At 48.1% G+C, this 23048-nt stretch overlaps 2 protein-coding genes across 2 annotated transcripts in view; one reads left to right on the top strand and one right to left on the bottom strand.

Moving 5' to 3' along the window:
* The first annotated feature begins 3174 nt into the window (after positions 1-3174).
* On the top strand, positions 3175-7849 carry marveld1 (MARVEL domain containing 1). Its single transcript, XM_072479645.1, has one exon. It carries the CDS (start codon positions 3261-3263, stop codon positions 3756-3758), a length of 498 nt encoding a protein of 165 aa, XP_072335746.1. The 5' UTR covers positions 3175-3260; the 3' UTR covers positions 3759-7849.
* The window catches only part of LOC140392321 (uncharacterized), a 73039-nt gene continuing 57652 nt past the window's right edge, over positions 7662-23048 (bottom strand). Inside the window, exons 7-9 of the mRNA XM_072477636.1 lie at positions 21754-21809; positions 10457-10594; positions 7662-7703 (exon numbers count right to left, since the gene is read on the bottom strand). Of these exons, the coding sequence (XP_072333737.1) occupies positions 7662-7703; positions 10457-10594; positions 21754-21809 (236 nt within the window). The remainder of the gene's footprint in view (positions 7704-10456; positions 10595-21753; positions 21810-23048) is intronic.

Here is a 23048-nt window from a genome sequence, read left to right as displayed (position 1 = left end):
ACAGGCCTATATCGCTATTCAATGTGGATGCCAAGAGACTTGCAAAGGTACTGGCGGCTAGGTTGGAGGGTGCCTATCGAAGGTGATAGGGGTGGACCAGTCGGGGTTCGTGAAAGGAAGGCAGCTATTCTCAAATATTAGGAGGTTATTAAATGTAATCATGACGCTGGCTGAGGGAAAAGAGACAGAGGTGGTGGTTACGCTAGTTGTGGAAAAGGCATCACTGGCAAGTCGGGTGCAGGCGCTTAAAATGAATATGTTGCCGCCATTTCTGTTTCTATTTCAGTGCCTGCTGGCCTTTGTGGGAAGGCATTCTCCCAAATGTATTATATTACTATTGGGTGGCGATTGCCAAAATAGGTGAGGAGTTGGATTGGAAAGGGGAGGGGGGGCGGTGGGGGGTGGGAAGTCCCGGTGGGTTGCAATGGAGGAAGATCTGTTCAGGCATTGGGTTTAAGCACATTGGCAACAGCGCTGCTCCCAATAACCCCCGGCAAGTACGCTGGGAATCTGGTGGTGGTGGCAACACTGAAAATTTGGAGGCAGTTGAGGCAGAATTTTAAGCTGTGGGCTGGATCAGGGGAGAGGCCAATCAGGGGCAATCACAAGTTTGAACCGGAGAGGCTGGATGGGAGGTTTCGGAGATGGGAGGAGGTTCAGGGTATTAAAAGACCTGTTCCTGGGGGAACATTTTGTGCGGTTGGAAGAGTTGGGGGAGAAGTATGGACTAGGACAAGGGCAAGGGTTTAGGTACCTGCAGCTCTGAGACTTTGCTAGGACAGAGTTTCAGAGCATCCCAATGGCGCCCCCTCCTTGTTGGAAGAGGTATTGACGGCAGGGGGAATGGGGAAGGGGTTGGTGTCGGCGATGTACGGGAGGATTCTGAGAGAGGACAGGGTGTCCATGGAAGGGATCAAAGCCAAGTGGGAGGAAGAGTTGGGGGAGGTTATGTAAGCCGGGCCGTGGTGTGAGGTACTCCAGAGGGTGAATGCCTCAACCTTGAGCGTGAGGTTGGGACTGATACAGCTGAAGGTCATGTATAGGGCGCACCTCACGAGGGCGAGGATGAGCCAACTCTTTGAGGGAGTGGAGGACATATGTGAACGCTGTGGGAGGGGCAAACCATATACACATGTTTTGGTCCTGTCCGAAGCTGGAGACGTATTGGAGGGAGGTTTTCACTATCATCTTGGGGGTGGTACATGTAAACGTGGCCCCAAGAAGCCATTTTCGGGATGGCGGGCCGGCTCTGTGGGGCAGATGTTTCAGCCTTCGCCTTGCTGATTGCCCGGAGGCAGGTCCTATTGGGGTGGAGGTCAGCTTCTCCACCCTGTGCCTTGGCTTGGCAGGGTAACTTACCTGAATTTCTTACTCTTGTGTGGGTGACATTAGAGCTGAGTGGGAGAAGAAAGGGTTCTACGATTCATGGGGACTGTTTGTTATGCAATTTTGAGAATTGGTTGCCATTGCACATTGGGGGTTATGGCGATAGGGCGGGTGATTGGGCCTAGGAGGGGGGGGGGGGGCAGGGGTTATTGTTGGTTTTGATTACACTGTTTACTGATTGACTGTTAATTTGTTACCTGGAAGTTTTGGTCTGTATATTGAGGGGGGGGGGGGGGGTTGTTTTTGTTTTGGGGGACTGCTCTTCCATTTGTTTTCTGTTTTTGTTGTTTATTTGATGAAAATGTTGAAAATGAGGAGAATCAAAAGATCTTTCAAAAAGCACACCGTTCACTCTTGAGACAATGTCCTTTCGACAAAGAGTGAGTCGAAAAAGATGTTGAGGATGGACCTCGAGAGTAGAAAAGAGATATTGGGAAGGAAGGAGATTTCAAATCGGAAATGGGTCGATGCAAGTCCCCAGTGATTGGATTGTTTTTTGAAAAGAACGGCTTGTCCAATGAAACGTGCAGGTTAGGTGGATTGGCCGTGCTAAATTGCCCCTTAGTGTCCAAGGATGTGCAGATTGGAGGAGGTTATGGGGTTACGGGGATAGGGCGGGGGAGTGGTCGAGTCCAGAGATGTGCAGGTTAGGTAGATTGGCCATGTTAAATTGCCCCTCGTGTCCAAAAAAGGTTAGGTGTGGTTACTGGCTTATGGGGATACGGTGGGGGTGAGGGTTTAATGAGGATGCCCTTTCCAGGGGCCTGTGCAGACTCAATGGGCCGAATGGCCTCCTTCTGCACTGTAAATTCTATTCTATGGGCCTTGGTAGTGGGCTATTTCAGAGGGCTGGTGCTGGCTCGAGGGGCCGAATGGCCTCCTTCTGCACTGTCGGAATTCTATGGAAGGCACTATTTGACCTATGGGATCATTCAGGAGGATGAAGACATTGTTTGACGTCATGACACTTCTAAAAATCTAAATGAATAATGTTTTTGTTGACATTTGGGAATTTGGGGTTGCTTGTTTGGAATTGAGGGGGGGGGGGTGAGATTGAGTATGGGGGCGGGGGGGGGGGGGGGGTAGTGAGGGGGAATGTTTGGGAACAAAGGGGGCAGACTGGTGGCAGTAATGAAAACGCAGAGGGTGACTAATGTTACCAAACTGGAGTGCCAACATTTCCAGAGAGGAAGTAAAATCAATGTGAAATCTTCCACTGAATTAGAAAATTAAACCGACATAACTCACTTTGGAGGGAATTGAAATGATGTTGCTAATCATTTAGTTGGGGATATTTTAAGCTGTTGCTTTGGAAAAATTTGGAAACTGATTTTTGATTTTTCAATCTTTGTGCACTCGGGAGGGACAGTAAAAAAAACTTTCATTTGATTCAAAAAAGGATGTTAAAAAGGGGGCGTTTGGCTAAAAATAAATAATGGGACTTAAACGTCCCACGGTGACAGATCGGGTGCGAAATTAAACCAGGGGCTGCCTGCTCTGAAAAATAGAAATTTCGAAAAACGAACAAAAAGACAGAAAGAGAAGGAAGTTTCGAAAGACGGTGCACGTTTAGAAAGTTAGATAAAAGTTTCCAAAGACGTTAAAAGTTTGGAAAAAAGTCGAGAAAGACATTAAAAGTTGTTTAACGGAAAGAAAAAGAATGGAAAGGAAAAGTTGGATGATGATAACAGCCCAGAGAGAATATAACAGTTTTGAAAAAGTTAAGAAGTTGAGTTAAAAGTTTCGTTACATCAGTGGGTGGAGAGGGGGGAGTGACAGGAAGCGGAATCACTTCCCCCTGTCTCGCTTTCTCTCCTCCCTCCATCTAAAATCGGATTTTAAAGAAAAGAGATCCTCTTCCCCCTCTAACCACTATGGCTCCCGAGTCAGCAAAGGTCTCGTCCCTGTCCATCCAGAAGCAGTTCTTGAAGAGTTTCCTGGGGGTGTTGAGGATGCTGCAGATTATCTTGGGCGCTGTGGTCTGGGTCACTATCGCGGTCAGCAAGTACGATGGAACTTTGCACTACGTGGTCTTTGTGGCTGTCTTCTTCTGGCTCACCACCCTGCTGCTCTTCTTCTTCAGCCTGCTGGGCAAGAGCGACCTGGTGCCCTTGGTGGGCGGGGAGCGCTGGACAATGACCAACGCCCTCCACGACTGGCTGGCCGTCCTCCTCTATCTGGTGGCCGCCGGCCTCATGAGCGACAAAACACAGAAGAAGAGCTTCTGCAACCTGCCCACCTACACCCACCGCTGCCCTTACAAGGTCTACCTGAGCGCCACAGTCTTCGTCTGCTTGTGCACCCTGCTCTACATCATCTCCGCTGTCTACTGTACCTGCAAGAAGTGCCGTGGCAACCAGTCGGTCATCTAGGAGAATAACCATTGACTGCATCTGAGAATTTGACTCTTTAAAAAAAAACAATTGCTACAATTTCCCCCCTCCGAAAATGCAGTGATGTGGCCCCGCACGCCCCCTTCCAGATTGATTTGGAGACTTGTTGAATTTCAGACTGAGAGATTGCTACAAGACAGATGACTAAAAAAAAAGACATTTGATTAAGAAGCTTTGGAAGTGACAATCTTCTTCCCCAGTTGGAAGTTGAGCAGACGGATGGATCATTTTCATTTACATCTTGGCCAGCCATGGAGTGTTGTGTGTGTGTGAGAGACAGAGTTTCAAATGTTGGTCTGTGCATTAGATTATAACCTAAACCTGCTTTCTGCTCCTCCCACACCGCCTGTTTGAGGCCCCAAATCAGCTACAACATTCCACAGGGATTTCAGGAGCTGAATTAATTTCCTCTCAGCCAGCAGCACAAAGCCGCTGTTTGGAAAGGAGACATTGGAACAGGAGGAGGCAGAGGCACTCTTTTCTGAAGGGCTTGTCGCTACCTGAAATATCTCTTCACAAAATCAAATGCTGAGAAGCAATTCATTTTGCAGCAACAGATGCTTAACGTATCTTTGGTTCTGGGCAGGGCCAATACAGTATTGAAGGTGTATGTTAAACAAGCCTTTTTTCTATTAGCTGCTCCTTAGTAAGCCAGTGAGCCCAATTACTGTCTCCCCAGACTTTATGGTGTGTAACAGCTATTGTCTAGACATGTTTTAGCAGTTTGCTATGAGGCAGTCGGAATTTGCCAAGTATTGCTTGTTTTTCTGCAAATTTTATATATATATTATATTTATACGCACATTTTAAGCAGTACACACAGTAGCAGAATATTTGGTTATATTGGGGCACAGAGGTTAGAAATTGGACAGAATTTGACCCAGAGAGTGTAAAGAAATTTTGGAATAGGTAACTTGGGGGGCGGGGGGATGTGTGATGCAGTCTGGGTAATGAGCTCAGGCATGGAGACTGAAATGTTTCTGGATGAGAAGCAATTGAGGAATATGATGAATGGGTGGGTTTGGGGGGGTAGTGTGAGAAGGTCAGTAGTTTGGGACTGTCTGGGACATGGGAGAAGTTGGAGAGGTAAGGTGGGGAGGAGAGGTTGGAGGTTGAGAGGTAAGTTTGGGAGGTGGTGTGAAGGTGAGGTTGGTTGATGGGGAGAAGGTGAGAAACATTAAGTTCCTTCCCATGTCCTCCTAATAGATCGAATAAGTAATGCGCATTTCACCTGTGAGCAGCAAGTCCTGGGATTTTACACGTATATTGTATCAAGTATAATCACTTACCCTAAAATATAGTCACATTCTTTCCAGAAGAACTACAAATACAGGTACAGATAGTGTAATTGATACCCGGGAGTAAGTTACAGACTGGAATCTAATCAAGGGGTTTGGGTGGTTTATATATAGAATAACAGATACCCAGGAGTCAGTTACAGACTGGAATCTAATCGAGGGGTCCGGAGGGTTTATATATAGAGAATAACAGATACCCGGGAGTGAGTTACAAACTGGAATCTAATCGAGGGGTTTGGATGGTTTATATATAGAATAACAGATCCCCGGGAGTGAGTTACAGACTGGAATCTAATCGAGGGGTTTGGGTGGTTTATATATAGAATAACAGATACCCGGGAGTGAGTTACAGACTGGAATCTAATCGAGGGGTTCGGGGTGGTTTATATATAGAATAACAGATACCCAGGAGTGAGTTACAGATTGGAATCTAATCGAGGGGTTCGGGGTGGTTTATATATAGAATAACAGATACCCGGGAGTGAGTTACAGACTGGAATCTAATCGAGGGATTCGGGGTGGTTAATATATAGATTAACAGATACCCGGGAGTGAGTTACAGACTGGAATCTAATCGAGGGGATTGGGTGGTTTATATATAGAATAACAGATACCCGGGAGTAAGTTACAGACTGGAATCTAATCGAGGGGTTCAGGGTAGTTTATATATAGAATAACAGATACCCGGGAGTGAGTTACAGACTGGAATCTAATCGAGCGGTTTGGGTTCTCAAAATTTGTTGTTGAAAAAACAAAGTTTTATGGCTAAGTTGTGAATGCAAAACATCACCAGCTATTGTAAGGATCTGTTAATACAAATTCTTCATAATAAGCGTTCTTTCATCGAGCCCCTGACTTTTCCTGCTCCAAGTTTGGATGTTGTGTGCAAGTATTACAATGTGTCAATGCATTTATTCAGCACATTGACAGTAATAATAAAAGCTACACATATGCTGTAATTCCATGTGGCACACTCTTGTCTCATCTTCTTGAGTCATGACCCCAAATTAACGCTTATCACTGCCACTCCCCAGTCACCTCTAACCACCATTACCTCAGTCTAGCTTTATACAAGTCAACTAGGTTTGAAAAGAGAATTTAATGTCTCTCTCAGCTATTTTTCACGGTTAAAACACATGGGTATACGGTTCTGAAACATGCTCAATTTGGATCACTGGTATCTTTGTCCCCCTCTCCCGATCACCTCTACATAGGTTGAACTGTTCAGAGGCCTTGTCCACTCCAGACCTGCCGACTGGGCTTGAGGTGGGGGTGTTCCTTCATGGGTTTGAGCTAGCTGGGGTCAATTCCCCTCCTTTACTGTTTACTGGAGATGGAGACTTTTTTCAGATTTCTCGATACACTGTGGGAGGCTTCCATGGGTGGATCATACCCTAACAACCCTTGGTCACCTTGGCCTCCCTGCCTGCTTGCGGTCGGGGTGGGAAGCCTTCCCTTCCTTGCTCCCACATGGATTTCAGTGGCATTCCCATTACTCAGAATTCCTAGAATCCTGCACTTGTACAGAGCCGTAGGGTCATACTAGCTCTCAGTTAGCCTCACTACCCCTGCTTTACCCACAGCCTGAAAATGTTTAGCCTTCGAGTATTTATCTTTTTTGCAAGTTAAATATTGTAGATAGCCCTCTTTATGAAAGTTAAATTTTGTTGATAATCAAGTATACTAGGGCAGGGACATTGGAACTACAGTCTGGGACACGAAGCGGCCTCTGAGTTCTGATCACAAGACTTACCTCCATTTGTGTTTATGTTTCTGATTGGGTAGATTGACACTCTTTTTGGTGGAAATGTTTTGAATCAGGAAGTCAATAGTTCTTAGAACCAACACAGTATCAGATGTGTTACTGGACCCTCACAGCAACGGGGGAGCATTCATCTTTATGAGGAGAGGTGTAAGTTTCTCAGTGCGCACATATATTGTAAAATCATATCTCAGCTGATCAGCCATTGAGAGAGTCAAGGACAACGGGCCGGCAAGGTTAGGTCCCATAGGTCAGGCAGAGCTTTACGCACAGGATTAACCGCACCCCCCCCCCCCCCCCCCCTCCCATCCATGTTCCTCACTCACCTTTGCTCCCTGTTACACACCTGCCAACTCTGGATGGCGTATCTATCTCATGAACAATTGCCTTTCAGCAATTTGTCTATCCACCGGGTGCACCGCAGTGCCATGGCCAATTGTAATGGGATCAGTCTCCTAGAGGTTGAATATTGACTGTCAGATTATCAGCCTTCTATCCCCAAATTTCTCAATATTTTTACAATTAATGGAAAGGCTGAAAAACAATCGCGCACATTTTTGTTTGACACCTCTTATGATTAGTTTCTTCGAACTTTTGCCAATAGGAATGTCCTGGAAATTCATATTTAATTCCAGGTCAATATTGGAAACAACTACCCTCAATTGGAAGAGACACCTGGGACTATGGCAACTTTCCCTTAACATGACACATCAGGAGTCAAAAATAATTTAGGATGTTCTTGTAGTATTTTGGGGAATGTTTGCGATATGTCTTCCCTGTATTATATCTTGTGCTTTACATTCATTTCCTGATGCCTGTAGATTAGATTTTAACTGCATTCTTGGACATCATGTACACACTTGACTGAGAATGCAACAGACAATGATATTGTATTTATTGTATTTACCGAAAAGGGATTCTTAACAATGTGTTTGCTTTATGCTGTAATCTCCTTGCAAGCTAACTTCACATAAACCAAAGGGATTGGAGTAAAAGACTTTCTCATTGTGGCCATGTTCTATGACTGATTATTTCACAACTCCCTGATGTCTTTTCTCCTTAAGGATTAATCACATTTTAGCACACCTCCCTGCTGCGGATGCCCAAAGGGTGACACATTCTTTGAGCTGTGAGAAGAGCTCAGTTGCTTCTGTGTGCTGTTCTGAGTGTGCTGCCTAACACACTGCTGTCGAATGTGTGTTGGTTCTATACAGTCCTTAATTTCTGTGAACTGAGCTTGTGTTAAAATGTTACACTGCTAAAATGGGCTTAGATGGGGAATAGCAGATACCTGGTAGTGAGTTACATATCAGTTATACTCAGTGAGGTACAGAGTAAAGTTCTCTCTCCATTGTCCCCATGAAACACTCCCAGGACAGGCACAGCACGGGGTTAGATACAGAGTAAAGCTCCCTCTACACTGTCCCCATCAAACACTCCCAGGACAGGTACAGCACGGGGTAAGATACAGAGTAAAGCTCCCTCTACACTCTCCCCATCAAACACTCCCAGGACAGGTACAGCACGGGGTAAGATACAGAGTAAAGCTCCCTCTAGACTGTCCCCATGAAACACTCCCAGGACAGGTACAGCACGGGGTTAGATACAGAGTAAAGCTCCCTCTACACTGTCCCCATCAAACACTCCCAGGACAGGTACAGCACGGGGTTAGATACAGAGTAAAGCTCCCTCTACACTGTCCACATCAAACACTCCCAGGACAGGTTCAGCACGGGGTTAGATACAGAGTAAAGCTCCCTCTACACTCTCCCCATCAAACACTCCCAGGACAGGTACAGCACGGGGTTAGATACAGAGTAAAGCTCCCGCTACACTGTCCCCATCAAACACTCCCAGGACAGGTACAGCACGGGGTTAGATACAGAGTAAAGCTCCCTCTACACTCTCCCCATCAAACGCTCCCAGGACAGGTACAGCACGGGGTAAGATACAGAGTAAAGCTCCCTCTACGCTGGCCCCATGAAACACTCCCAGGACAGGTAAAGCACGGGGTTAGATACAGAGTAAAGCTCCCTCTACACTGTCCCCATCAAACACTCCCAGGACAGGTACAGCACGGGGTTAGATACAGAGTAAAGCTCCCTCTACACTGTCCCCATCAAACACTCCCAGGACAGGTACAGCACGGGGTTAGATACAGAGTAAAGCTCCCTCTACACTCCCCATCAAACACACTCAGGACAGGTACAGCACGGGGTTAGATACAGAGTAAAGCTCCCTCTACACTGTCCCCATCAAACACACTCAGGACAGGTACAGCACGGGGTTAGATACAGAGTAAAGCTCCCTCTACACTGTCCCCATTAAAAACTCCCAGGGCAGGTACAGCACGGGGTTAGATACAGAGTAAAGCTTCCTCTCTGCCCTGTCCCAAATAAATACTCCCCGGACAGGTACAGCATGGGGCTAGATACAGAGTATAGCTCCCTCTACCCTGTCCCTATCAAACACTCCCAGGGCAGGTGCAGCATGGAGTTTGATACAGAGTAAAGCTCCCTCTACACTGACCCCATCAAACACCCCCTGAACAGATACAGTACGGGGTTAGATACAGAGTAATGCTCCTTCTACACTGTCCCCATCAAACTCTCCCAGGACAGGTACAGAACGTTGTTAGATACAGAGTAAAGCTTCTTCTACATTTTTTCATCAAACGCTCCGAGGCCATGTACAGCACGGGGTTAGATACAGAATAAAACTCACTCTACACTGTCCCCATCAAACACTCCCAGGGCAGGTACAGCACAGGGTTAGATACAGAGTACAGCTCCCTCTGCACTGTCCCCATCAAACACTCCCAGAACAGATACAGCACAGGGTTAGACACAGAATAAAGCTCCCTCTACACTGTCCCCATTAAGCACTCCCAGGACAGGTACAGCATTGTCCCCATCAAACGCTCCCAGGACAGGTACAGCACAGGGTTAGATACAGAGTAAAGCTCCCTCTACACTGTCCCCATCAAACACTCCCAGGACAGATACAGCATAGGGTTAGATACAGAATAAAGCTCCCTCTACACTGTCCCCATCAAACACTCCCAGGACAGGTACAGCACAGGGTTAGATACAGAGTAAAGCTCCCTCTACACTGACCCCTTCAAACACTCCCAGGACAGGTACAGCACAGGGTTAGATACAGAGTAAAACTCCCTCTACACTGTCCCCATTGAACACTTCCAGGACAGGTACAGCATGGGGTTAGATACAGAGTAAAGCTCTCTCTACACTGTCCCCATCAAACACTCCCAGGACAGGTACAGCACGGGGTTAGATACAGATTAAAGCTCTCTCTACACTGTCCCCATCAAACACTCCCAGGACAGGTACAGCACTGGGTTAGATACAGAGTAAAGCTCCCTCTACACTGTCCCCATCAAACACTTCCAGGACAGGTACAGCATGGGGTTAGATACAGTGTAAAGTTCTCTCTACACTGTCCCCATCAAACACTCCCAGGACAGGTACAGCACAGGGTTAGATACAGAGTAAAGCTCTCTCTACACTGTCCCCATCAAACACTCCCAGGACAGGTACAGCACAGGGTTAGATACAGAGTAAAACTCCCTCTATGCTGTCCCAGGGCCAGATATGTACCTTCAGGCCTCTTGATAGCAGACCAAGGCCCTGCCAATGACAGCAGTTGTTGATAACTCTTTCCCCAAATTGCAGAACACTTGCGAACGTCTGGCTGTCAAATGTGCCCTCAGAAAACATTCCCCCCTCGGCAGCAAACTGTGATTAGACAAAGCATTAGTACAACATTAACAACTTGCATTTAATAGCATGTCTAATACAGTGAAATATTCCAAAATCCTTCACGCAACAGTAAGTCAGACAAAATGGAATCAAGTCAAAGAACAAGGACACCTGATGCAAGGATTGAGTTTTTTTTGTCACCTTTAATTGTAGGAGAGTGGTTTAGAGAGGTTTAGTGATGGAATCCCAGAGGAGAGGGCCATGGCAGCCGAAGGCGCAGCCACTATGATTAACCTTTAAAGTATTAGAATTCCGCCAAAGTTTTGCTTTTAAGATATATTTTCAAATAAGACATCTCTGACACTGAGCATAGGCAGCATCAAGCGCAGTTTTACCCTAATGCATTCCAGCTCAGAATTTCCAAGCTGCTGACAAGATGATTGAGGACTGACATTTCTGAGTGCATGGGGAACTCATTTTGAGATTATTGGCTCTGTTTGTCCTGATGTTTAATTTGAAAAGGCCCTTTGTGAATGTTATTGGCTCCACCTGTTAGACGGACAAGTTGACTCATGAACCATAAGTGACCGGGTGTGTTAGTGTGCTATTAAGCTTAATAATAGGAGGGATTGGGATGTATTATGAGATTGTGTGTCTGTGGAGAAAGAAAGGACTTGCATTTCTTTTAAAAAAATTATTATTTTTTTAAATTTAGAGTACCCAATTAATTTTTTCCACTTAACGGGCAATTCGGCGTGGCCTATCCACCTACCCTGCACATCTTTTGGGTTGTGGTGGCGAAACCCACGCAGACACGGGGAGAATGTGCAAACTCCACACGGACAGTGACCCAGAGCCGGGATCGAACCTGGGGCCACGGCGCCGTGAGGCAGCAGTGCTAACCACTGTGCTGCCCCCAAGGACTGGCATTTCTATAGACCCTTTCACAATGCTGTGATGACCCAAAGTGCCTTAGAGTTAGTACGAACGTATGAATTATGCAGGAGGAGGCCATTCGGCCCCTTGAGCCTGCTCTGCCATTCAATAAGATCATGGCTGATCTGATTTTAACCTAATTTCCACATTCCTACTTATCGCGATAACCTTTCACCTTCCTTATCAAAAATCTATCTCCCTCTGCCTTAAAAATATTCCAAGGCACGGCATCCACTGCCTTTTGAGGAAGAGAATTCCAGAGACTCACAACCCTCGGAGAGAATTTGTTCCTCCTCAGCCCTGTATTAAATGGGTCACCCCTAAGTTTTAAACAGTGACCCCTAGTTCCAGATCCTCCAATGAAAATTAAGCATACAAAGAAGCATGATTGAAGTGTGGTCACTGTTGTAGTGTGGCGGACAATTTGCGATGCCACAACAAATAGCAGTGCAATAATAACCAGGCAATCTACGCACATTGCAGCTGTTTCAGCTAAACAGAATAAGCTTTTCAATGCCTTGCCTGATCAGAGTCAAAGTGCTTGATTTAAATTTCAAGCAATGCTTGGCAGTTAACTGTCAGTCACCTGGTGCATTGTCCGTGGCAAAGCCTCTACCAATCAGAGCCCACTTGTCAACCAATCAGCACTCTTCCCATACAGTATGAATTGTTGTTTTCCCCTTATATCTGTATTCTATGAAGTGTCCTGATGTGTGCAAGCCAGAAAACTTTGACATGACTTCTTTTTTCAGGAAATAGGTGCTGCAGTCAAAGCGATACATTAATGTAGTTGTTATGTTACTGAACTAGTGAGCCAGAGACCTGCAGCGGGATTCTCCCTTCTGGGGACTAATTCCCCACGCCGGCGGGAGAACCGGCGTCAACCACTCCCGCGTCAACAGTCCCCAAAAGTGCGGAATTCTCCGCATTCCGGGGGGCTAGGTCGACGCCAGAGGGGTTGGTGCAGCTCCAGCCGGCGCCAAAGGGACTGCGTAAATTTGCGCATGCGGCGAAGGGCTGGCGTGATCTCGCGCATGCCCAGGGTTGGATCCCCCCGCGCCCCCCCGAGGACCGCCTCAGCCGTCTTACCGGCCAGGTCCCGCCGTGTGGGACCATGCGTAATCTACGCCGGCGTGACTGGCCAAAAACGGACGGCTGCTTGGCCCATCGGGGCCTGGAGAATTGCCGGGGAGGCCGCTGCCAACGACCCTCGACTGGCGTGGCGGTGAACGCCGGAGGGGTTAACACCGCCCCCGCTCGAAAACCGGCGCTGGAGAATACGGCAGCCGGCGGCGGGACAGGATTGGCGCCGCCCCCCCAGGGATTCTCCGACCCGGCGCGGGGTCGGAGAATCCCACCCCTGGATTAATAATGGAATAGAGATTGGATAGTGAGTTCAAATCTCACGTTGGGACTTTGAGAGTTGGAATTTGGTTTGAAAATCCATCTGCAAATCAAATCTGGTATCAATAAAAGTGACCATGAAGCTATCATGGGCGGCACGGTAGCACAATGGTAGCACTGTTGCTTCACAGCGGCAGGGTCCCAGGTTCGATTCCCGGCTTGGGTCACGGTCGGTGCGGACTCTGCGCATTCTCCCCGTGTCTGCGTGGGTTTCCTCCGGGCGCTCCGGTTTCCTCCCACTAGTCCCGAAAGACGTGCTGTTAGGTGGATTGGACATTCTGAATTCTCCCTCTGTGTACCCAAACAGGCGCCGGAACAAGCGGAGAAGAGAACGCTCTGCACGTGCGCCAAGTACGCCGGCCGGTCTGTGCATGCGCGAAATCACGCCGGCGCTTCGCCGCATACGCGAACTCGCGCAGTCCATTCGGCGCCAGCTGGAGCAGTGCCAACCCCTCCGGCGTCCACCTAGCCCCTGGAAGTGTGGAGAATTCCGCACTTTCGGGGGCTGTTGATGCCGGAGTGGCTGGTGCCGGTTCTCCCGCTTTTCACAGTAACTTTATTGCAGTGTTAATGTAAGCCGACTTGTGACAATAATAAAGATTATTATCAGATGTTGAAAATTCTACCTGGTTCACCAATGTGCTTTAGACAAGGGAACCTGCCATCCGAACCTGGGGCGGGATTCTCCGCAATCGGCGCGATGTCCGCTGACCGGCGCCAAAAACGGCGCGAATCAGTCCGGCATCGCGCCACCCCAAAGGTGCGGAATCCTCCGCATCTTGAGCAGCCGAGCCCTAACCTTGAGGGGCTAGGCCCCCCGCCGGACTGATTTCCGCCCCGCCAGCTGGCGGGAAAGGCCTTTGGTGCCCCGCCAGCTGGCGCGGAAATTACTTTGACGGGCGGCACATGCGCGGGAGCGTCAGCGGCCGCTCACGACATCCCTGCGCATGCGCAGCGGAGGGGGTCTCTTCCGCCTCCGCCATGGTGGAGACCGTGGCGAAGGCGGAAGGAAAAGAGTGCCCCCACGGCACAGGCCCGCCCGCGGATCGGTAGGCCCCGATCGCGGGCCAGGCCACCGTGGGGGCACCCCCCGGGGCCAGATCACCCCGCGCCCCCCCAGGACCCCGGAGCCCATCCTCGCCACCTTGTCCCGCCGGTAAGAGAGGTGGTTTAATCCGCGCCGGCGGGACAGGCATTCCAGCAGCGGGACTTCGGCCCATCCGGGCCGGAGAATCGCCGGGGGGGGGGGGGCCCGCCAACCAGCGTGGCGCGATTCCCGCCTCCGCCGAATATCCGGTGCCGGAGAATTCGGCAACCGGCGGGGGGTCGGAGAATCCCGCCCCTGGTCTGGGTCTAAATGTAGCTCCAATGTTGTTGATCATTATTTATCTGGCATAACCAACCCCTCAATTTCATCAAACCTCAGAACCACTGTACGAATGGGAATGAATGATCACCTTTGATGTCAATGCCACATGCCAAGAAGAAAAGAATTATCGGGCAAATAACTTGGTGTGAAGGTGTAAATGTGACGGGGCAAACCTTTTATTTCTTGTTTAACCAATGTGCAAGGGATGGTTGAGGCAAATGTATCAATTTAAGGGGAAGCTGGATGAACATAAGAACATAAGAACATACGAACTAGGAGCAGGAGTCGGCCATCTGGCCCCTCGAGCCTGCTCCACCATTCAATGAGATCATGGCTGATCTTTTGTGGACTCAGCTCCACTTTCCGGCCCGAACACCATAACCCTTAATCCCTTTATTCTTCAAAAAACTATCTATCTTTATCTTAAAAACATTTAATGAAGGAGCCTCTACTGCTTCACTAGGCAAGGAATTCCATAGATTCACAACCCTTTGGGTGAAGAAGTTCCTCCTAAACTCAGTCCTAAATCTACTTCCCCTTATTTTGAGGCTATGCCCCCTAGTTCTGCTTTCACCCGCCAGTGGACACAACCTGCCCGCATCTATCCTATCTATTCCCTTCATAATCTTATATGTTTCTATAAGATCCCCCCTCATCCTTCTAAATTCCAACGAGTACAGTCCCAGTCTACTCAACCTCTCCTCGTAATCCAACCCCTTCAGCTCTGGGATTAACCTAGTGAATCTCCTCTGCACACCCTCCAGTGCCAGTATGTCCTTTCTCAAGTAAGGAGACCAAAACTGAACACAATACTCCAGGTGTGGCCTCACTAACACCTTATACAATTGCAGCAGAACCTCCCTAGTCTTAAACTCCATCCCTCTAGCAATGAAGGACAAAATTCCATTTGCCTTCTTAATCACCTGTTGCACCTGAAAACCAACTTTTTGCGACTCATGCACTAGCACACCCAGGTCTCTCTGCACAGCAGCATGTTTTAATATTTTATCATTTAAATAATAATCCCTTTTGCTGTTATTCCTACCAAAATGGATAACCTCACATTTGTCAACATTGTATTCCATCTGCCAGACCCTAGCCCATTCACTTAGCCTATCCAAATCCCTCTGCAGACTTCCAGTATCCTCTGCACTTTTTGCTTTACCACTTATCTTAGTGTCGTCTGCAAACTTGGACACATTGCCCTTGGTCCCCAACTCCAAATCATCTATGTAAATTGTGAACAGTTGTGGGCCCAACACTGATCCCTGAGGGACACCACTAGCTACTGATTGCCAACCAGAGAACACCCATTAATCCCCACTCTTTGCTTTCTATTAATTAACCAATCCTCTATCCATGCTACTACTTTCCCCTTAATGCCATGCATCTTTATCTTATGCAACAACCTTTTGTGTGGCACCTTGTCAAAGGCTTTCTGGAAATCCATATATACCACATCCATTGGCTCCCCGTTATCTACCGCACTGTTAATGTCCTCAAAAAATTCCATTAAATTAGTTAGGCACGACCTGCCCTTTATGAACCCATGCTGCGTCTGCCCAGTGGGACAATTTCCATCCAGATGCCTCGCTATTTCTTCCTTGATGATAGATTCCAGCATCTTCCCTACTACCGAAGTTAAGCTCACTGGCCTATAATTACCCGCTTTCTGCCTACCTCCTTTTTTAAACAGTGGTGTCACGTTTGCTAATTTCCAATCCGCCGGGACCACCCCAGAGTCTAGTGAATTTTGGTAAATTATCACTAGTGCATTTGCAATTTCCCTAGCCATCTCTTTCAGCACTCTGGGATGCATTCCATCAGGTCCAGGAGACTTGTCTACCTTTAGCCCCATCAGCTTGCCCATCACTACCTCCTTGATGATAACAATCCTCTCAAGGTCCTCACCTGTCATAGCCTCATTTCCATCAGTCACTGGCATGTTATTTGTGTCTTCCACTGTGAAGACCGACCCAAAAAACCTGTTCAGTTCCTCAGCCATTTCCTCATCTCCCATTATTAAATCTCCCATCTCATCCTCTAAAGGACCAATATTTACCTTAGCCACTCTTTTTTGTTTTATGTATTTGTAGAAACTTTTACTATCTGTTTTTATATTTTGAGCAAGTTTACTCTCATAATCTATTTTACTCTTCTTTATGGCTTTTTTAGTAGCTTTCTGTTGCCCCCTAAAGATTTCCCAGTCCTCTAGTCTCCCACTGATCTTTGCTACTTTGTATGTTTTTTCCTTCAATTTGATACTCTCCCTTATTTCCTTAGATATTTCCCTCTTTTTACTGTCCTTCCTTTTTGTTGGTATAAACCTTTACTGAGCACTGTGAAAAATCACTTGGAAGGTTCTCCACTGTTCCTCAACTGTTTCACTATAAAGTCTTTGCTCCCAGTCTACCTTAGCTAGTTCTTCTCTCATCCCATTGTAATCTCCTTTGTTTAAGCACAAAACACTAGTGCTTGATTTTACCTTCTCACCCTCCATCTGTATTTTAAATTCCACCATATTGTGATCGCTCCTTCCGAGAGGATCCCTAACTATGAGATCCTGAATCAATCCTGTCTCATTACACAGGACCAGATCTAGGACCGCTTGTTCCCTCGTAGGTTCCATTACATACTGTTCTAGGAAACTATCGCGGATACATTCTATAAACTCCTCCTCAAGGCTGCCTTGACCGACCTGGTTAAACCAATCAACATGTAGATTAAAATCCCCCATGATAACTGCTGTACCATTTCTACATGCATCTGTTATTTCTTTGTTTATTGCCTGCCCCACCATAATGTTACTATTTGGTGGCCTATAGATTACTCCTATCAGTGACTTTTTCGCCTTACTATTCCTGATTTCCACCCAAATGGATTCAACCGTATCCTCCATAGCACCGATGTCATCCCTTACTGTTGCCCGGATGTCATCCATAAATAACAGAGCTACACCACCTCCCTTACCATCCACTCTGTCCTTCCGAAAAGTTTGATACCCTCGGATATTTAACTCCCAGTCGTGACCATCCTTTAACCATGTTTCAGTAATGGCCAGTAAATCATAGTCATTCACGATGATTTGCGCCATCAACTCATTTACCTTATTCCGAATACTACGAGCATTCAGGTAAAGTACACTTATGTTGGCCTTTTTACCTCTGTTCTGAATCTTAACACCTCGATCAGTAACCTCTCCTAAGTTATATTTCCTCTTAACCTTTCTTCTAATTTTCCTTGTCGTTGAACCCATATCTTCATGTAACAACCTGCCGCGTCGCTTACCATTAATGTTTTCACTTCCCGTTTTATTTCTTATAGTATTCCTGGTCCTATTCACTGAGCTCCCCTCAGGCTTCCCTGCCTTACACTTACCCCCATACTGCCTTTTATTTCTGTCCCTGTTTTACTAACTTCCTGCATCGGTTCCCATCCCCCTGCCACATTAGTTTAAACTCTCCCCAACAGCTCTAGCAAACACCCCCCCTAGGACATCGGTTCCAGTCCTGCCCAGGTGCAGACCGTCCAGTTTGTACTGGTCCCACATCCCCTAGAACCGGTTCCAATGTCCCAGGAATTTGAATCCCTCCCTCTTGCACCATCTCTCGAGCCACGTATTCATCCTCTCTATCCTGACATTCCTACTCTTGACTAGCTCGTGGCACTGGTAGCAATCCTGAGATTACTACCTTTGAGGTCCTACTTTTTAGTTTAACTCCTAACTCCCTAAATTCAGCTTGTAGGACCTCGTCCCGTTTTATACCTATATCGTTGGTGCCTATGTGCACCACGACAGCTGGCTGTTCACCCCCCCCCCCCCCCCCCCACAGATGAAGAAGAAAGGAATAGAGGGATACGTTGATGGAATTCGATGACTAAGGGTGGGAGGAAGCTCTGTAAACACATGGACCAGTTGTGCCAAGTGGCCTGTTTGGGTGTCATAAAAACCCTGCAATGGGATGTCCTTCTGGCAGGGCAACACACAACTGTAGAAGCAAAGCCTTAAACTGTCTGGCACAGTTCCTTGACCCTGGATCCTATGAATCTGCACCAGAGAAACCTTTCAGCAGGGGATGCCAAGGTATGGAATCTAACTCGTATTAGAGCAGTTTCAGTGGTCAGCAGTGGCCCGGTGGGCAGCACTCTCACCTCTGAGCCAGTAGGTTAAGGCACCCACTCCTGCTCTGGGCGCTTGAGCAGTACCGAGGGAGTGCTCTCCTTCATATGAACCGTTAAACCAAGGCCCTGTCTACTCTCTCAGAGTCATGCAAAAGATTCCCTGACATAAAGAAGAGCGGGGGAATTCTCCCTAACCCCACGGATAATATTTGTTCCTCAACCAACCATTCAAAGCACCCCCCCCCCCTCCCACAGATGACCTGTTCATGAACAGTTATTGATCAGGAATGCGAGTGTGTATATTTTTATCTTAATAATAACAATCTTTATTGTCACAAGTAGGCTTACATTAACACTGCAATGAAGTTACTGTGAAAAGCCCCTAGTCGCCTGTTTGTACACTGAGGGAGAATTCAGAATTCTCAGCTGGTACAGGAATTGAACCCGCGCTGCTGGCCTTGTTCTGCATCACAAACCAGCTGTCTAGCCCACTGAGCTAAACCAGCCCCTCTCGATAACTCCCATTGCTGTTTGTGGGATCTTGCTGCGCGAAAATTGGCTGTCATGTTTCCTGCATTACGATTGTGACCACACTTCAAGACGTATTTAACTGGTTATTTGATACTTGGGGACGTCCCGAAATTGTGAAAGGTGCGAATCCAGGTCTTCTTAAAAAAACTTGCGGACAACTTGGGCGGGATAGTCCGACTCGGGTCGGAGAATCGCCGGGGGGGGGGGGCGGCGTGAATCCCGCCCCCGCCGGCTGCCGAAGTCTCTGGCGCTGGGGATTTGGCGGGGGCGGGAATCGCGGCGCGTTTGCAAGTAATTAAGTCTTTACAGAGCCCTACCTGCAAATGCTCGCATTCAAAGTATCGTCTTGCATCTTTGACTTTGTCGAAATAAATGTTTCTGGAACCCACCTCTTCATTCACCTGAGGAAGGAGCAGTGCTCCGAAAGCTAGTGATTCGAAACAAACCTGTTGGACTTTAACCTGTTGTTGTAAGACTTCTTACTGTGCTCAGCTCAGTCCAACGCCGGCATCTCAACATCAAACTTATGAAGGACACAGATAGGGGGGATAGGAAGGAACCATCCCCCGAGGGGTCAATAACCAGGGGGCATAGGTTTAAGGTCGGGGCAAGAGATTTAGAGGGGATGTGAGGAAAAACGTTGCACCCAGAGGGTGGTGGGAATCTCAAACCTACTGCCTGAAAGGGTGGTAGAGGCAGGAATTCTCACAACATTTAAGAATCATTTTGATGAGCACTTGAGGGAAGGTTTTAAAGTTTGCTTTTTGGAGTGGAGTTTGGAAGCTCTCATGTGACAATCGTCTTGCGGGGCGCTGGGGGGGGGGGGGGGGCGGGGAGGCGGTGGCGGCGCGGGATGGTGGGTGGCAGTCTGAGGAAACTTCCAAAAACATTGATTTGGGTTCAGATTGGACAGTGTATTTGCCCACAATCATCTTGAGTGCTTAAAAGGGACTTTGTGTTAATGCGATCATTGTAGGTAAAGATGTACTTTGTAATCCGTGTTAATCCGAAAACCTGTGTGGAATTGCTTAACTAAAGGGCGGGGAGAGGGAGGGGGCGGGAAATAAAGGCAAATTGTACCATAAACCAACATTTTCATTTTTCATAAATGTTTTCTTGTTGTTGAAACTAATTAGTGGTCCCACGACTCTGTTGCTCCATGATTTATTTTTGAAAATTATGGGGCAGGATTCTCCGATCCCCCGCCAGGTCGGAGAATTGCCGGGGGCCGGCGTGAATCCCGCCCCGCCGCTCTGACGGCGGCTGCCGAATTCTCCGGCACCGTTTTTTTGTTGGGGGTGGGGATCGCGCCGCGCCGGTCGGGGGCCGTTGGCAGTGGCCCCCCCCCCAGGCGAATCTCTGGTCCCCGATAGGCCGAGCGACTGCCCGTTTTCGGCCAGTCGCGCCGGCGTGGATTAGACCAGGTCCGTACCGGCGGGACCTGGCTCTGCGGGCGGCCTGCGGAGTACTCAGGGGGGCGCGGGGCGAATCCGGCCCTGGTGGGGGGGGGCCGCCACGGTGGCCTGGCCCGCGATCGGGGCCCACCGATCTGCGGGTGGGTCTGTGCCGTGGGGGCACTCTTTCCCTCCGCGCCGGCCTGTCTAAAACTCTGCCATGGCCGGCGCGGAGAAGAAACCCCCTGCACATGCGCAGGAAACACGCCAGCGGTTCTGGGAACATGCTGGCGCTCCTGCGCATGCGCCAACCCGCGCCAGCCGGCGTAGGCCCTTCGGTTGGCACGGCACCAACCACTCCAGCGCCGGCCTAGCCCCCGAAGGTGCGGAGGATTCCGCACAGTCCGGGCGGCCCAACGTCAGAGTGGTTCACGGCGCTCTTTGGCGCCGCCCTGCTGGATACCGGAGAATCCCGGCCATGGTCTTTTGAAGCAGGGTTACATTCTGGGATCTTCCTGTCCAGTTATAACATCAACTGGGATCGCAACAGGTGCTTGATCGCTGGCGTGAGGACGATGGGCCAGAGGGCCTCTTTCTGGCTGTAAAACACGTTCGCCCGGATAATCCCGTCTGAGGTCTCTGGAGTTTTCCATTGTCGGGGTCTCACCAGTGGCATTCTTGTGGCTGGTGGGGCAGAAGATACCCGGCCCTAATAATAATAATAATCTTTATTGGTGTCACAAGTAGGCTTACATTAATGCTGCAATGAAGTTACTGTGAAAAACCCCCAGTCGCCACATTCCGGCGCCTGTTCGGGTACACGGAGGGAGAATTCAGAAAGTCCAATTCACCTAACAAGCCAGACTCCCATGATTCTGACCAGAGTGGAAAGGAGACTGGAAAATAAGGGAAGGCGGTTGTTGGCTGAGGATATTTGTAGGCCTTCTGGTCACAACACTCAATCTGATTGAGACTCAGATCTCAGAACATTGGCAGACAATGAGCTCATTCATCAAACATTTACAGAACTTACTCTGTGAGGGGAGCCCAGCCCCTCAGTGACAATACAGTTCATAAAACATGCACACCATAACAGCAACGCAAGTCGCTGCCTTTTGGTCCTGTTCCAGAATGACCACTTCATGCAATTCCTGACGCAGATTCTCATCTGGTGCCTTGGCAACCGAATTGAAATGTAACACCCTTATTATTCATCGGTGCCGGGGAGAGAGGTATTTACTATTCATTTGAAGCACTGCTTCGTAAATGGTGGCTGCCAGCTTTGGTTGGATGCAATTCTGGAGGTTGCATCACCTAACCTTGCGCCTCCAACTGCTTTGCCCCTACACTCCCGCCATTGGGTGTCCGAGATGCCCACCCTTCCGATCGATGCCCCACCTTCTCATAGCCACTTTGAAAATGAGTTGACACTTCATTACCCAATCGGACGCCTCTTGACCATCTGTCAAACAGACTTTCCCCATGTCCTCTATGTCTGCAACCGGCAAGCAGAAATGTTGAAAGAAATTGATTAAAAATACATAATTTCTTTTATTGCAACTATGATTTGATTAACGATTTTGACTTTGAGATCAAAAACACAGTTTCTAAATTTGCGGGTGACACCAAATTAGGGAGGACTGCGACAAATTGCAGGAGGACATTAATAAACTTGCAGAGTGGCTAAATTATTGGCAAACGATCAGTGCGAGGCAGTATATTTTGGCAGGAAGAATAGGGAGGTCACTTATTACTTGGAAGATGCAAATCGCGGCGGGGTGGGGGAGCCAAGGGATCTCTGAGCACATATATATCAATCCTTGAAAGTTGCAGCACAAGTTAGCAAGGCCATATGAGATACCCTCAGTTACAACTCGAGAGAGATGGTCGGTAATATGAAGGCTTTAATTACCAGAGAACCAGACAGCTGCCGAGAAGTGTGCTCACTGCACGCTGCCCACCGAACATTACCTTATATATGGCTCCCTGGGGGGGGCGGAGCCGGAGGCGGAGTCCCCCAGGGTTTCAAACCCAGTCTTAAAGGGATCATGACATTAAAGGTACAGTTATCGTTCATCACACCACAAAAATGCAAACCAAGCACTTGGTTTTATTTTTTGAGGAATGCCATCGAAAGGTCGGAAAGTTATGCTAAACCTGTTTAAAACCTTGGTTAGACCAAACAGTAGTACGTGTCCTGATCACAATATTGTAAAAAGGATGTAGAGGCACAGGAGAAGGTGGAGAGATTTGCAAGGATGATACCAGAAATGAATGGGTGTGCCTAGCAGGAAACGATTGACGGGCTGGGTCCCTTTTCTCTTGAAATAAGAAGGCCGAGGGGCGACTTAATAGAGGTATTTCAAAGCTTTCGATAGTGTGGATACAGAGGGAATGGGTAGGATTTTCCGATCTCATCCCAGGCTGACCCGCTGCAAGTGAGATTGGAGACTTTGGCACTCCAGCCAAAACTCCATTCACTTCCAGCAGCACTGGAGAATCCCGGCTGTAATTGAGGACGGAGATTTTCGGTTTCAGCTGGTGGGAAGACACATAGCGATATCGAGAAAATTACGAGGCAATTCAGGAGAAACACCTTTACCCTGAGAGTGGTAAAAATCCGCTCCCGTAGGTCGAGTGGTCATGTGACGATGTGGTTACTTAAACAGTCACATGACCAAAGCACAGGTGGTCTCCCGGAGAATGACAGAGTACAAACATGGAGTAGCTGCTT

The sequence above is a fragment of the Scyliorhinus torazame genome, chromosome 16, assembly GCF_047496885.1.
Source record: "Scyliorhinus torazame isolate Kashiwa2021f chromosome 16, sScyTor2.1, whole genome shotgun sequence".
NCBI classification, from domain to species: domain Eukaryota; kingdom Metazoa; phylum Chordata; class Chondrichthyes; order Carcharhiniformes; family Scyliorhinidae; genus Scyliorhinus; species Scyliorhinus torazame.
Note: the sequence above shows the minus strand (reverse complement) of the source record. Positions and strands in the feature narration are given on the sequence as shown.

Coding starts and splice junctions, on each gene's coding strand:
- marveld1 (XM_072479645.1), top strand. CDS start 3,261: ATGGCTCCCGAGTCAGCAAAGGTCTCGTCCCTGTCCATCCAGAAGCAG.